The following is a 15423-nucleotide window of genomic DNA, read 5'->3' as shown; positions in this document are numbered from 1 at the left end:
GTATTTTACTTATTTGTTTTTTGAAATTACTTAGGGATAAAGGAGAGAGAAAAAAAAGAAATGACATAAGAGTTATAAGCATTTTTTGTTTTATATCATGATGAGTACTATGACAAGTGTCCCTGACTCTTGCTGGAGGGTTGCTTCAGTCAGAGGCCTCTGACACCTGCCTCATTTCCACACTTGCTACATTTGAAGAGTCACATTTGGCAGATCCTTGAAACAAAGCCATTGTTGATGCTCCTGAAGCGTGTACTCTTACGGGCCTTGAGGACCAACCCCTTTGCCAGGTGCTTCCCAGAACACTGTCTTTCAATCTCTTTTGAGTGTTTCAGACCTAAGTAACTTTCCCTTCTGTTTCATCTACCACACACCCTTTCCCATCCCACTCCCAGTAATACTTTATTTCCTTTTTTCAATCAGTTCCTTACAGGGGGATTCAACTGAATTTCTGTTGTTTTAACCCACTTCTCACACAGATCTCTCATTCTCTGATAATATGAATATTTTCTGACACATTGTTTGACTGGTTTGATAATTTCCTTCATGGGATAAATGGAATAATTTGAGTCTGGGTCTACCAAAAATCTCCAGTTCTGACAGATCTTATATATATTTACATCTCTTAATTAGATCCTGTGGTTTAGTGGTAAGACTGCCAATTCAAAGGTGGTTGTTGTTGTTAAGTGCCATCGAGTGGTAGAGTTGCAGGCAAATCATAGCGACCCTATGAAGGAGAGTCCTCGATGCTTGGGTGCCTTTTATCCTCTCTCCAGGTTCACAGGGTTTCCTGAGGCAAGCTATTATGAAAGTGGATTCCACTCCTCTCAAGCTTCTTTTGATCGGGGAGCTCCACCCCACTCTCTGTCCACATTGGGTAGCCAACCCTTAACGCATTTGACACATCAGTGTCACAGTGTTCAGCCTCACAGCAACCAAAAGTGACCGCGGTACAGCAACTAATCCAAAGGTATATGGTTCCAATCCCTTAGTTTCTCTGTGGGAAAAAGATGGACATGTCCTCCCATGTGATTTACTGCCTCTGAAAACCCACTGGAGGATCAGCTCTGAGTTGGTTCTGACTTGACGGGATACAAGGACCCAGGTGGTATTTTCCCATCAGACAAGTAGTTACTCAAAGCTCAGATTCCGTCCATTACTGCTTGACTATCTCTTGTTCAGTTTGTTTAACCTTTCTCTGACTTCTTTCAGTGGCCTGATTTCTTATCCCTCTCAGGACACTGTCTGTCTCATCACTTCCAGAAACACTCAGTAATTAATCCTTTGGATATTGCCTTCTAATCACTTTGAATCTTCCTCTTTGACTTAGAGCTGTGTGAAGACATAACAAACTATGCAACAACAGCCATTTTCATGACATCATGATTTTAAGGGTCAAGCGCTTTTCAAGGCTTTTCTGATAGAGTCCTCTGTTTCCTGCGGCATTGGTAAGAGGTTACTTAGTGGTGTTCTACTGGAAGATGATTTACAGAGTCCTCGTGTGTGTGGCCTTGCCGTCATGGTTGGATGCTGATCTCAGCTACAGGAGTTAATTAGCAGTCCAAACATAATCTCTCCACCAAGATAGTTTCAGGATTGTCAAACTCCACTCAGGAATTCCAAAGAGAGTGCTCTAAGAAGTCTGGGTTGATTTTACATTTTCTTAAATACATACTTGAAGAAAGGATGCTTACAAATTCCTTTGTCAGAGCTCTGATTCGTCTGTCATTTAATTAATTTAGATATGTGTATAGAAATTAACATGAAATTATTCTCAGATGTAAATGGTCTAATATTAGGAGATGATTGCAAAAGACACTGGGCTTGAGTTGTTTAATCTCATGCTAATTTGCTTCAAGTGCAAACACTAATCAGAAACATTAGATAATTATCATTTAGGCACAGGATCCCAATATGTGAAATCTGCATTTTCACATGAATATTACTATCATATGTGTATCTGCTTACGGTAACACTCAGGAAGGATTCTCAGAAGCTTGTTCATTACAGAGATTTGTAGTGACAAATTTTGGTTATTAATTTTTTACCTTTTGTTGAATCCCTTACAGGAGGCATGTTTCAAATCTTAGGGAGTAATTCTTATATTTCAAGTAGTTTTATTAAATACACATTTAATCTTAGACTACAGAGGATCAGCACACTATGTGTGTGAGAAATTCTATGCATTTGAATAAGGAAGAAAGAAGAGTCATCTTAAAAGTTAACAAAGGAAGGCCTAGGGAGTTTATTTCAATTGCCCATGACTGCAATATGGCATCTGCTAATAATTTTATTTTCCTCTCAAATGACTGGTACCTTTCTAAAACCTTTTTGTACCATGACAAATAAAAGTGATAAAAAACCACCTTAAGAGATAGACACTGTTTTCCAACAATTTTCATGATTTATAGTGAAGGAAAATAAGCTACTTACTCTAGGGCACATAGAAGTGGCAGAGCCAAGATTTGAATTATGCTTTTGATTAGTGTTGTTGTAAGTAATTAACCTCAGTTGTGTTCTTATGTTCCTCCTTTAATCATCAATCTATATACCCAAGTGAAACCTGCTGTATTTGAGTTACTTCCAACTCATGGAGACTTTCCACTTGGTTTTTGAGGCTGTAAATAGTAAAGAAACTACCCACTTTTCTCCATCAGCGCAGCTAGTAGTTTGAACAGCCAGCATTTCTGTTAGAAAAACGCTATATATACTGAGCCACCAGAACTTCTTTTATCATCAATAGAGTGTTAAATCAAACTAGACTAGAACTTAGTTATCCTGATTTCCTTTCCAATGTATTTTCCATAACATTGAGGTCAATTAAGATGAAATCCATTTAAATTACCTTTAACCACCATGCCAAATGAAACTGCATTGGTGTTTCTCAAATTACCCAACCCAGTGGATCTGACTTTCTCGCACAATGCTTTCAAGGGTAGCTTTACCCATTCTCTCTTTCTAGGGTTTTCACGATGAAATTGAGTTGTTTTTGGGTGCTACCAAGCCAAGTATGACTGAAAGAGGTCGTGTGAACAACATATCTGAATCCTATCCTCTCTTCTGCCCTCCTCATCCTCTCTTACATGTTTGAGTCTATTGCCACAGTCACTGTGTCAATTCACCTGGTGGAGGGTCTTCATCTCTTGCCAATCCCTTTCCAAGGAAAATTCTTTCCTTCCAATCAGAACACCTGAAGCATGTGAGGCAAAGCTTTGTCATCTTTGCCTCCAATGAGCACTCCAGCTTCACCTTCTCTAAGACATATGTGTTTGTTCTTTTGACAGTCCAGGAGATATTCAGTACTCTTCTCCAGCACAACAGTTCAAAGGGATCAACTCTTCTATCAGTTTTATTCATGCTCTTAAATGCATACGAAGTGCCTGAATGGATTGATGAATCAGGTGCTCCTTAATCTTTAAACTGATATTACTCCTCAACAATTTGGAAAGGTCCTTCACTGCTAATGAATTCATCTTGCTTGGATCCATAATCAATACATTTGGTACCAGTAGTCAAGGGATCAGGAGATGTATTGCAATGGAAAAATCTGCAGTCAGGAACCTCTCCCAATTACTGAGGAGCGATGATGTAACTTTGCAGACTAAGGCGTGTCTGATTCAGATCATCATCTTTTCAATTACTTGTTAAGCTGCAAAGAGCTGGACATTGAATGAGGATGACAGAAGAAGAAGTAGTTATGATACCTTTGAACTATGATGTTGGAGAAGAATCATGACTATCCCACAGATTGCCAAAAGACGTACATCTAGAGTGCTCCTTGAAGGCAAGGACAGTGAAGGTTTGTCTCACACACTTTGGACATGCTGCAACATGAGGCTGTTCCTTGGAGAAGGACATCATGTTTGGAAAGGTGGGGGATAGTGAAGGAGAGAAAAGCCCTGCACCAGGTGAATTCACACAGTGACTGCAGCAATGGGCTCAGGTATGTCAGAGATTGTGAGGATGGCACAGGCTAGGACAGGGTGCAGATTTGTTATTCGTAGGGTCAATATGAGTTGTGCTTGACAGCACCTAACAACAACAGATTAAATACATATGGAGAGAGGACACAGCCCTGACACACACATTTCTTAATTTTAAACCATGTTGTGTTCCCTTGCTCTGTCTGCACAACAGCTTCTTGTTCTAGGTGACCAACAACATTTACAATGAGATGAGATGGACTGGGCTTGGCCACTTTAAATCAGACAATCACATGGTATACTATGCTGGCAATGAAAAACAGAATAATGATGCTGCATTCATAATTAAAAACACCATTTCAAGTTTTATCCTGAAGTACAATGTTGTGAGTGGTAGAATATTTTCTGTACACATAAAAGGAAGACCTGTTAATACAACTATATATGCACCAACAGCTAATGTCCAAAAGGAGGAAACGGAAGATTTTTACCAACTTCTGCAGTCTAAAATTGACCAACCACTGAATCAAGATACCTTCATGACTATTGGTGACTGGAATGCAAAAGTTGGAAACAATGAAGAAGGATTGGTAGTCAGAAAGGATGGACTTGGCGACAAAAATGAAGCTGGAAATAGATTGATCAAATTGTGCATGCTCAATGATTTATTCGTCACAAATATACCCTAACACACACACACACACACACACACACACACACACACACACACACACATACACACACACACTCTGGCAGCTTTAAACATGTTCCTTACCTGATAGACTGCATAGGAATCAGATTTAACTAAATCTGTGGAAGGATCTGATGGAGAAGCTCAATATAAGTCAAAAGCAGGCCAGGATCTGTCTATGAACAGACCATCAAAATTATGCATATGCAAGTTCAAACTGGGGCTCCAGAAGATGAAAACAAGACCATGAAAACCAATATACAATCTTAAAAATATCCCATCTGAATTTAAAAATCATCTTAAGAATAGGTGTAAAACACCAATGATTAAAGACCAGATGAGTTGTGGAATGACCTCAGAGATGTCCAAGAGAACAAAAGATCATTACAAAGACAGAGGAGAAAGAAAAACTAAAATGGAGATCAGAAGAGACTCTGAAAATTACACTAGCCTATCATGCAGTCAAAACAAAGGGAAGACATGTTGAAGTAAAAGAGTTTAGCATATTTGCAAGGGTATCTTAAGAAGACAAAGCAAAGTATTTTAATGGAATGTGCACAGAGCTGAAGTTAGAGAATAAAAAGGAAAGAACTTGCTCAGCATTTCTTAAGATCAAAGAACTGAAAAACCAATTCAAGTCCTGAGTTGAAGTACTAAGAATTCTACAGGTGAAATCCTGAATGATGGAGGAAGGATTAGAAGAAAGGGAATACAGAAAATCATTTACCAAAAAAGAATTGACTGGCATTGAAATATTTCAGTAAATATGATATGATCAAGGGGAGCTCTGGTGGCCTAGTGGCAAGAAGCTGTACTGAAGTCCTGAAGGTACAGGGTTCAAGGCCATCAGCTTCTCTGCAGGCGAAATATGGGCAATCTCCTCCCATGCGACTAACTGCCTCTGAAAATCTGCTGGAGGGTCAGCTATGGGAACAGATTATTTGGGAGGCTGGGCTCTATGAGGAGAAATGTGGCATCAGGATTGAAGGAAGACTCATCAACAATCTGTGTTGTGCAGATGACACAACCCTGTTTGCTGAAACTGAGGAGGAGCTGAAGCGCTTGCTTCAAGGTCAAGGACTACAGACTTCAATAGGGATTGAAGCTCAACATCAAGAAAACAAAGATTCTCACCATTGGGCCAATTGACAGCATCATGATAGATAATGAAGTGATTGAGAATTGAGATTGTAAGAAGCTTTAGTTTGCTTGACTCCACAGTCAACACTCTTGGTATCAGCAGCCAGGATATTAATAGATGAATTACATTGGAAAAGTCTGCTGTCAGAGACCTCTCCAAAGAAGAGTAACAGTGTCAGTCTGGAGACTAAGGTGCACCTGATCCTTGCCATAGTCTTTGCAATTACTTGCTATGTGTCAGAAACCTGACAATGACTAGGGATGACAGAAGCTGAATTGAGGCCTCTGAGTTGTGGTGCTGGAGAAGAGTTTTGAATATACTATGGACTGCTAGGAGAACAAGTAAGCAAGTCCTGGAGAGGGTGATACCAGGCTGCTCCTTGGAGGCAAAGATTCCGAAGCTTTGTGTGACATATTTTGGACATGTTGCAAGGTGGAACCAGTCCTTGGAGAGGGATGTCATGCTTGGGAAGGTGGAGGGACAGTGCAAGAGAGGAAGACCATTGATGAGATGGATTGATGCAGTGACTGAGGTAATGGAGGTAGGTGTGTCAGAGACAATAAGATTAGGGCTGTTGTACACAGGGTCTCAATGAGTCACAGATGACTCAATGGCACATAACAACAACAACAACAATATGATCAAGAGCCAATGGTAATGAACAAACACATTCAAGTTTCAGTGAAGGCATTGACAAAAAAGAAAAAAGAAAAGGCTCCAGGAATCAATGTAGTACCTAGTACCAATTGACAAGTTTCAACTAACAAATGCAGACCTGGACAAGCTCAACAATCTATGCCAGGAATTTGGAGGACAGCTTCCTGGCCAACTAACTGGAAGAGATCCTTTACTTGTCCCCATTCCCAAGAAAGATGATCCAATAGAATGTGGAAATTAACAAACTATATCCTTATATCCACATCCAATAAAAAATATTGTTGAAGATCATTCAAAAACACGTAGAACAAGTACATAGACAGTAAACAGCCAAATATGCAAGCTGAGTTTAGAAGAGATCATGGCACCAGAAATATCATTGCTGATGTCAGGTGGATCCTGGCTTTAAACAGAGAATACCAGAAGAATGCTTATTTATGTTTTATTGACTGTGCAAAGGCATTTAACACTGTGGATCGTAACAAATTATGGCTAACATTGAGAAGAATGGGAATCCTAGACACTTAATTGTGTTCATGTAAAACCTATGCATTTTTTATAATAATGCTTCATTTTATATATAAAATTAGATATAGTTAACATATTTACTGAACTAATTTCTTTCATTCCTATCTGATAATTTCTATCCTCATTAGGAATCAATCAATAGCTAAACAAAATGGTATTTGCTGAGCCCATCAGTGTTGGTAACTAAATTTTTGATTGATTAGAGCAGGGAAAAAATGCCTATTCCTCAGGATTTTGAAATTGTCCCATATCTCTGAGTGGTGATTAGCTTTCCTAGGACTTTATTGTGCTCCTACAGTGATACTAGGAGTAGAGCAGAATGATAGATTCCAGGGAGTGATTAGAAGCATGGACTCACTGGCATTCCTCAATCAAGATGAGCAGAAGGTATATATGAGAATGCATTACCAGCACAGCTATGCTCTTTCTTCTCAGGCTCTGGTAAAGAAAATTGATGCTTCGGATAATATCTACACCACCGAATCCACCACAGGGAACCTTTTCAGCTTGACCCAGGAGGGAGCACCCTTGTGTCGAATAATAGCCAAGGTGAGATTCATGGTTGGGGCTAAATGACGGGCTTGGGTTGGGGGAGGGAGGTGAAAGAAGACGTGTTCATTGGGAAGAGTTGGCTTAAGACATCTGTGATAGCCCTTGAATGTTAGTGCATGATCTTTGGAGAGTCATCTTTGGGTCTTAGTGACTCCATTTTTAATAGGTAACTATCTCTGATGTAATCCCTTAGTTGAGACCAAGAGCTGGTGCCCTTGTCGTCCCTATTAGCTTTGTTGGTATAGTATTTTTGTAAATATCAACCCTCCTTCTACATCACGATGAATCTTTCTCTTACCATTTGTGGTCCTAGTTGTGTAAGAAAGACAAAGGATATTCTGGCTTGTAGTGCCTTTGATGATTCATGAACTTTTAATCCCCTGGCAGCATGGAAACTCACTGCTGTCAATTTGTTTCTGACTCACAGAAACCCTTCATTGGATTTCTGAGGCTGTAAACACTTGTGAGAAGAGAATGTCCATTTTTCTCCCAGGAACCTATTGGTTGATTTGAACTGGTGATCTTTTGATTAGCAGTGCATGTTACCAGAGCTCCGTGGTACATGGAAGTAGGGTGTAGAATGTCTCAGATCATTAAGGTCTTCCATTTCATATTTACTTGAGAAATGTCACCATCATGGGATACAACCAATGATGTCATTGAAAAGAATATTATACCATTTAATAGATGTAAGATGCCAGTCTCATGAAGGTTCTCCAACTCATTGGTTCCAAGTATTGACTTCTGCATTACATTGCAATTGCCAAGGATGTTTATGGTAAATGTAGATACTTACCTAAATCTAAGTGTTATTGAGGTCTTGGTGTAAGACCTGGGCAGTCTACATAGGTGATTCTGAGGCATGACACCCTAAGGAAATCTAGAGAACAGGGTAACCCAGTTGATAAGGAATGGAGTCAGAATTAGAATCTAGATATCTTTAATGGGTTAGTGGTAAAGAATTACACTGATATTGCAAAGGTGTGCTGTTCAAATCTACCAGCTGCTCCACAGAAGAAAGAAGGGCAGTCTCCTCCTATGTCATTACTGCCTCTGAAAACGTGATGGAGGGCAAGCTACGAGTTGATTTCAACTTGATTGTATTCAACAACAATAATCCTAAAGCCCATAGTGGTGACTTCTGGCTCTTTAGGCTCCCGAGCCAAAATGAGATTCATTTTAAATCATAACACCACATGGGTTTTGCTAGGAAGCAAACTCTGGTTGTAATTTAATTGTTAACGAGCCCTGGTTGCACAGTGTAGAAGGCCTTGTGTCTCACATTGTGGACTCTTTAAACCCACCAGTCTCTCTTGTTAAGATCTTGGAATCCTGATGGAAGATTTCTATGGGTCAGAACTGACTCCAAAGCAGTGCAGTTGGTCATTGAATGGCCTGGAGTGGCCGTTTTACCTCTCCAGATGATTCCACTGTGCTGCTTGGACTGGGTCTACTGCAGGATGTTGGTGCCATTTAACCTGAACAACTTGGTGGTGGCATGTAAAGGGAAGAGAGAACAGCATCGGTCTGTTCTCACCAAGGATTCTGTGACTCAATCCTTCCACAAGATCAAGAGCTTTGACTTTGCAGGGGGGTGTTAAGATGCTGGGGAGGGGGGGGGAGGGGAAGAGAACTATTCCTAGGTTAAAACTGGCTCAGTAGCAGTTTTAAAATTAATTCCAAACAGAAATCAGCTGAATTGCTTTAGGGATGTGAATCATTTTTCCTTTTTAAAGTGAATTTATAAACACTGACTTGGGCTTCAGGTGTGAATCTGAGGCATGAAGAGACTAACGGTGCTGTGTGTTCTGGAAAGAACAGGCCTTAGAGGTTATCTGGAGCCCTCTGTGTCGCTGCAGCTTGGTGCCTGGTCCCCATTGCTGCTGATGTAACTGCTTCTTCTGCCCACTGTGTCTCAACTTCCAGAAAGCAGAGTGGATACAGGTTTGAGGTTAATCACAAGATGATGGCTGGCCTCTTGAAGAGTTAGTCTATTCTGGGGATTTGTATTTTCTTCTGTTAAATAATAATCCCAGATGTTTCTGGTGTAGGAAGCCAGAGAGAAAGGCCCAGACTGGGGACCAGGAGGCCAAGTCTCATGTCAACTCTCCTGTTAGCTCACCTTGGTACTTCAGGCAGGCTTTTGGATATTGGTTCACTTCAGTGACTTAAGGGAGATCACAGAGATACAATTTTTGTTTTAGCATACCTCACTTTGAAACAAAAGGCTAACGTGTGCTATTGCTTCTCTTTAGTTATTTCTTCCTCCATTTATTTCTACAAGCTCCTCACCTCTCCTTCGATACTTTACTGGCTCATGTCTGCCCCCATCACTTTTGCCTGGGACTTGAGTACTCAAGACTCATGACTGGTAGCTATTTAGAGACGTGGGATGATCCTTTGCACGCACATGGGTTCTACTTGAACAGAGAAGGTCTGAAGAAATACACACATTTTTCTGGAATAATAATAAAGAATATTATTTTTCTACCTAGAGTGGTTTCTTCCAGTGCTTCTGATTCATGCCAATTTTGACTCTTTGTGAGAATATGTATTCCTCCCTCAAAATATACTGCATCAGAATTTACATTTTAACAAGAATATATTCAACATTTTAACAATCTATATTCTAACAACATCTGTTTTGGTGTATCTGGACTGGAAATGCGAATTTTCAGTAGTAGGTGAATTAGAATGAACTGGTTCAAAGCTATGATTCCCTTCCCCTCTCCCCCGCCATGTGCCAGGCCTTGTACTATGCACCTTATATGGTATCTTGTCTCCATCCACCCCTCCGAGATGGATATCAGCAACCCTGCCTGCAGATAAGGAAACCATGACTCAGAGTAGTTCGATAACAGCCTGCAGTTGGACACTTGAAACCAGATTTGTCTAGCTCTGCAGTCAATGCTCTTTCCATTTCACTAGCTTACTTAAGCTAAGAAAAATTACTTCCCTTTCCAGGTGAAACCCCTATTTCAATAAATCTTCTTCCCAATTAATCAGACTGTGAAGCTGGTAAAAGCCTGGGGCTGGAAGGCAAAAGCAGGAGTGGATGAGAAAAGGATGGATTTAAAGTTTGTAAAGCTGGGACTGGTCAACTTGAAGGACTTTGGGGATGTGAACTGTGCTACCACTACTATTCCTTCTGTTGTTAGATGCTGTCAAGTTGGTTTCAACTCTTAGCAACCTTAGGTGAACCAGGGAAGCACAGCTTAATCCTACACAATTCTCACAATTGCAGCTGTGCATGACTCATTCTTTCAGTAGTGTTGTTATTATGTGCCATCCATCGTATCTCCTGCGACTTATAGCCACCCTATGTACAATTGCCCTAAACCATGCCCAGTCCTGTGCCAATCTCACTGTCCCTGACACACCTACCCCCTTTACCCTAGTCACTGAATCAATCCATCTCATCGTGGTTCTTCCTCTCCTGCTCTGTCCCTCTACCCTCGTAAGCATGACGTCCTTCTCCAAGGACTGGTCCCTCCTTGCAACATGTACAAAGTATGTCAGACGAAGTTTCAGAACCCTTGTTTCAGTAGTAGACTACTAATTACTACTGGGAACTCTTGGTGGCTTAGTGGTAAGGATTTGTGCTGCCAACCCAGAGGCAGGCGGTTTGAATTCACAACCTCTCTGCAAAAGAAAGATGGTTAATCTCCTCCCTTGCCATTTATTGCCTCTGAAAACCCACCTACTTGGAGGACCAGGTCTTGATCTTTGTAGAGGTGTCCCATGAGCACAATTAAGTGTTCTGGGATCCACATTCTTCTCAGTGTTATCTATAATTTGTTATAATCTACATAGTCAAATTCCTTTGCATGGTCAATATAGCACAAATAAACATCTTTGTGGTATTTTCTGCTATCAGCCAAGATCCATCTGACATCAGCAATGATGGCCCTCATTCAACAACCTCTTCTAAATCCAAGTTTTGTGTCAATGTTCTGTTTTAGACATTTCATAAACTTCAGAAAAATTGACTTACATATTATATTAATGATGCTGCTGTTGCTAGGTGCCATTGAGTCGTTTATGATTCAAAAAGCTCTGAAGCCTGCCCTATCCTGAGTCAGCCTCACTGACTCAAACACACCTACCTCCATTACCCCAGTTATTGTATCAGTACAATTCATCCAGGATCTTCCTTTCCTGCACTGTCTGTCCAACCTTCCAAGCATGATGTCCTTCTCCAAGGACTGACTAGTCCCTCCTGGTCATGTGCCCAAAGTATGTGAGATGGACCTTAAAACTCCTAGCCTTCAAGGAGAGAAACTTGTTTTCACATTCTCCAAGGTAGACTTGTTTGTTCTCTTGGCGGTCCATGTTATGTTAAAGACTCCCTCCAGCACTACAACTCAAAGGCATTATTAATTCTTCTGTCATCCTTAGTCATTATCCAGCTCTCTGATGCATAGAATGTAATTGCAAAGAACATGGACTGGATTTGGCACACCTCAGTTTCTAGACTGATATCATTACTCTTTAGCATTTTGTAGAGGTTCTTGACAGAAGACTTCTCCAATGCAATTCAACTTTTGATTTCCTGGCTGCCAGTGACAAAATGATTTATTGTGGAGCCAAGCAAGCTGAAATTGTTAACATTCTCAATCTCTTCCATTTTTTTGTGGTGCTGCCAATTGGCCCAGTGGTTAAGAGTCTTTGTCTTCTTGATATTGAGCTTTAATCCATATTAAATACTACAGTCCTTTACCTTCTGCAGCAAACGCTTCAGGTCTAAGTTTCAACAAGCAAGGTTGTTTCATCTGCATGACGTGGTTTGTTGATGAGTCTTTCTTTCTTCCTTCCTTTCCTTTCCTTTCCTTCCTTCCTTCCTTCCTTCCTTCCTTCCTTCCTTCCTTCCTTCCCTCCCTCCCTCCCTCTCTCTCTTTCCTTTCTCCTTCTGCTTTCTTTATGGATGATGTTTTTAATGTGATCCTGTAACTCATCTGGTCTTCAGTAATTAGTGTTCAATGCATCAGATCTATTCTTGAGATAATTTTTTTAAAAATTATATTAGCGTGGATTTATGCTCCTATTTTGAGTCTTGGGTACTTGATTTTGGTTTTGGGGTGTTTTTTTTTTAATTTGCACATGAGCAATTGATGGTCTATTATACAGTCATCCCCTGGCCCTGTTTTAGCTGCTGAGAGTTTCTGCATCAACACTTTCACCAAATGTGGTTAATCTGATGCCTGTTAGCTCATCAGGTGAAGTCTATGTGCACAATCACTGTTTCTACCAACTCCAGCAGTCTGAAATTGATGGAACATGCAAAGTGCATTTGTAGTAATCAGTCCCTGGATTACAAAAGTTGGAAACAAAGAACAGATACTTGGGGTTGGAAAATTTGGCCTCGGTGATAGAAGGCTCAGGGATGACGCTGATCTTTCAGGTCTGGATGATAATGAGACAACTTCTTCCATCAGAATATGTTCAGATTTATCCTTGTGTTTCCAGTCCTAACGGTGATGTAGGAGCTAGTTGTTCACTCCCAGCCCTGTGCAGTGTCCCTGCCTTTGATTCTCAGTAAATGTACCCAAGGTCATGAGTAGTGTGAATGGCCCTTTCTGGTAGCCTTCCTCATTTCTTTGAACCCACTGTGGGCTTTCTCTGGGCCCTTCATCTGACTGAGCTGCCTCCACGAAAAGATTGAATAGAAATAAATCCGGCCCTCTTTATGATAGGTGGTGGTAGGTTCTAACTATTCCCCGGTGCAGGGTGTGCCACACTCTCCTATGCTTCCTACAAATTACCTCCACTTGAAACCTACTGCTGTCAAGTCCCTTCCAACTCATAACAACCCTCCATTGGTTTTCTGAGGCTGTAAAACTTATGGAAAGAGATTGTCTTACAGAGCAGCTGGTGACTTGGAACCATTAACCTTTCAGTTAGCAGCACAGCACATAGCATACCATGCCACTATACCTTTGCACCTGCTTTCCCACCGCCACTAGCCTCCACACCCCGTACATGGCCTTCAACTTTAGGATGGTTTATCCCAAATCTGTCTGAATAATTAATGCTGTTATACAGCTGGGCTCTGAGCCAAGGGCTTTCTATAAAATTAAACAGCCTCTAGCCAACAGGGTGATTCTGCTAGCTCAGGTGATTTCCAGCTCTCTGCAGACATGTGCAGTTTCACCGGGTCCTGCATGCAGGCTTCACAGTGGCCCAGGGGCCATCTCTCTTTAGCCATGCCTCTGCTTCCTGCACACTTCCTAACTCCTGGAACACCTTTCATAAGGATGTAAGCTATTCTTCTAATTAGGAAGGTTCACCATACCTTCACCCTCACCCTCTGCCTAGACCTGGGGGCTAGGTCCTTTAATGAACTCAGTCACATCCCCAGTGAGTCTGGGAAGCAGCTGCCACTACCTTGTTTAACTAACATTAATCAGCAGCAGAGCCAGGGTTTGGACCAGAATCTGTGTAGTCCAGGTCCCGGGTTTCCCCTTACTTTTCCAAGTAAATGAAAATGCTAAGAAGACCATTTGTCTCAGGCATGGGGAAGGAGGTAATGAGGATCCAAAGCAAATGCACGCAGAGGCTTAAATATAGTTTTGTTGGGCTCAGTGCCTCCTGAGCCAGGGGAGTTCCGCTAGCGAATCTTGGCTCCTGGCCTCGTGTTCTCTGGCATCATTTCTTCATTGTCTGCTTCAGATGTAAATGCCTATGTCTGGTTCTAGAACTATCCTTTTACCTGTATCAAAATCTATATTATCACACTCTGGTGGCCTAGTTGTAAGAAACTGCACTGCAATCTCAAAGGCACACAGTTCAAATTCACAAGCTGCTCCTTAGGCGAAGGATGGGCAGTCTCCTCCTGTGAGATTAACTGTCTCTGAAAATCTGCTGGAGAGTCATTTGTGGGTCAGTTCTGACTTAACACAGCAACAACATACGGCGGTGTTAGGGAGCTCTGGAGGCCTAGTCTGTAGAGAATTACAGTGATGGGCTATCTCCTTTCCAGATGATTTACAGCCTCAGAAAACCCAATGGAATGCCGGCTATGAATCAAACTATGAAAGGAGACAAAACAATGAAGGTTGTTATTGTCAGCTAGTTGGTTTTTGACACCTCAGCCTCATGTGACAAGTGGAACTGGCCCATGTTTTTCCAGGCAGTAATCTTCCCAGGATCAGATCTGTAGGTCTTTCTCCCGAGAAACTGCTGGGTGGTCAGATTATCAACATTTCCTTAGCAACTGCGTGTTTAACAATTGCACCACCGGAGATTCCCTACATGGACACATAGGCATATATATTTTTGCATGCTTTTGAGTTTATTTCAACTCCCAGTCAACCTATCTAACAAAGCAGAACTGCTCCATAGTGATTCCTGGTCTGAAATATTTATGGGAGCAGGTCGCCAGCTCTGTGTCCCACAGAGTAACTGGGTGACTCGAATCACTAATATTTGGCTAGGTGTCCATGACTGTTGTACCCTGAGTCTTCTAGACATCCCCCCCATCTATCCGTTTGCCTTCTTCCCTTTGTGAGGGGAGGTCTTCAATGATCAACAGGGCTGGCTGGGCAGAGTGTAGAGATCTTTCCTTTAATTTTAAAAGCCTTTATGGGAGACTGGACAGATGTCCCAGAAGCCAAGGAAAAGCAGGAAGAGGAGAGGGTAAAGGACTGTGGAGCAAGGATTGTGGGGCACAGTTTTATTGGTGCAATGTGCATTTAAAATCAGTGGCTCTCTCCTCACCTTCTATGAAGTCCTCTTAAATGAAGACTTCCTCAACTTCACTCCCTTAAAGCACCTGTTTCATTGCAACTTTACCCAGTGCTGTATATGTTGTTGTTGTTGTTATGTGCCGTCGAGCCCTTTGCGACTCATAGCGACCCTATGCACAACAGCCCTAAACCCTGCTCTATCCTGCGCCAACCGCACTGCCTCTGACACACCCATTCCGATTACCC

General features: G+C 41.5%; 1 protein-coding gene across 1 annotated transcript in view; it reads left to right on the top strand.

Annotated features, from left to right (window-relative positions):
• The window catches only part of INSC (inscuteable homolog (Drosophila)), a 169157-nt gene that overhangs the window by 85165 nt on the left and 68569 nt on the right, over nt 1-15423 (top strand). Inside the window, exon 6 of the mRNA XM_006892048.1 lies at nt 7376-7489. Within this exon, the coding sequence (XP_006892110.1) occupies nt 7376-7489 (114 nt within the window). The remainder of the gene's footprint in view (nt 1-7375; nt 7490-15423) is intronic.

Source organism: Elephantulus edwardii, unplaced genomic scaffold, assembly GCF_000299155.1.
Source record: "Elephantulus edwardii isolate Elephantulus edwardi_28Jun2011 unplaced genomic scaffold, EleEdw1.0 scaffold00109, whole genome shotgun sequence".
Taxonomy (NCBI): domain Eukaryota; kingdom Metazoa; phylum Chordata; class Mammalia; order Macroscelidea; family Macroscelididae; genus Elephantulus; species Elephantulus edwardii.
Note: the sequence above shows the minus strand (reverse complement) of the source record. Positions and strands in the feature narration are given on the sequence as shown.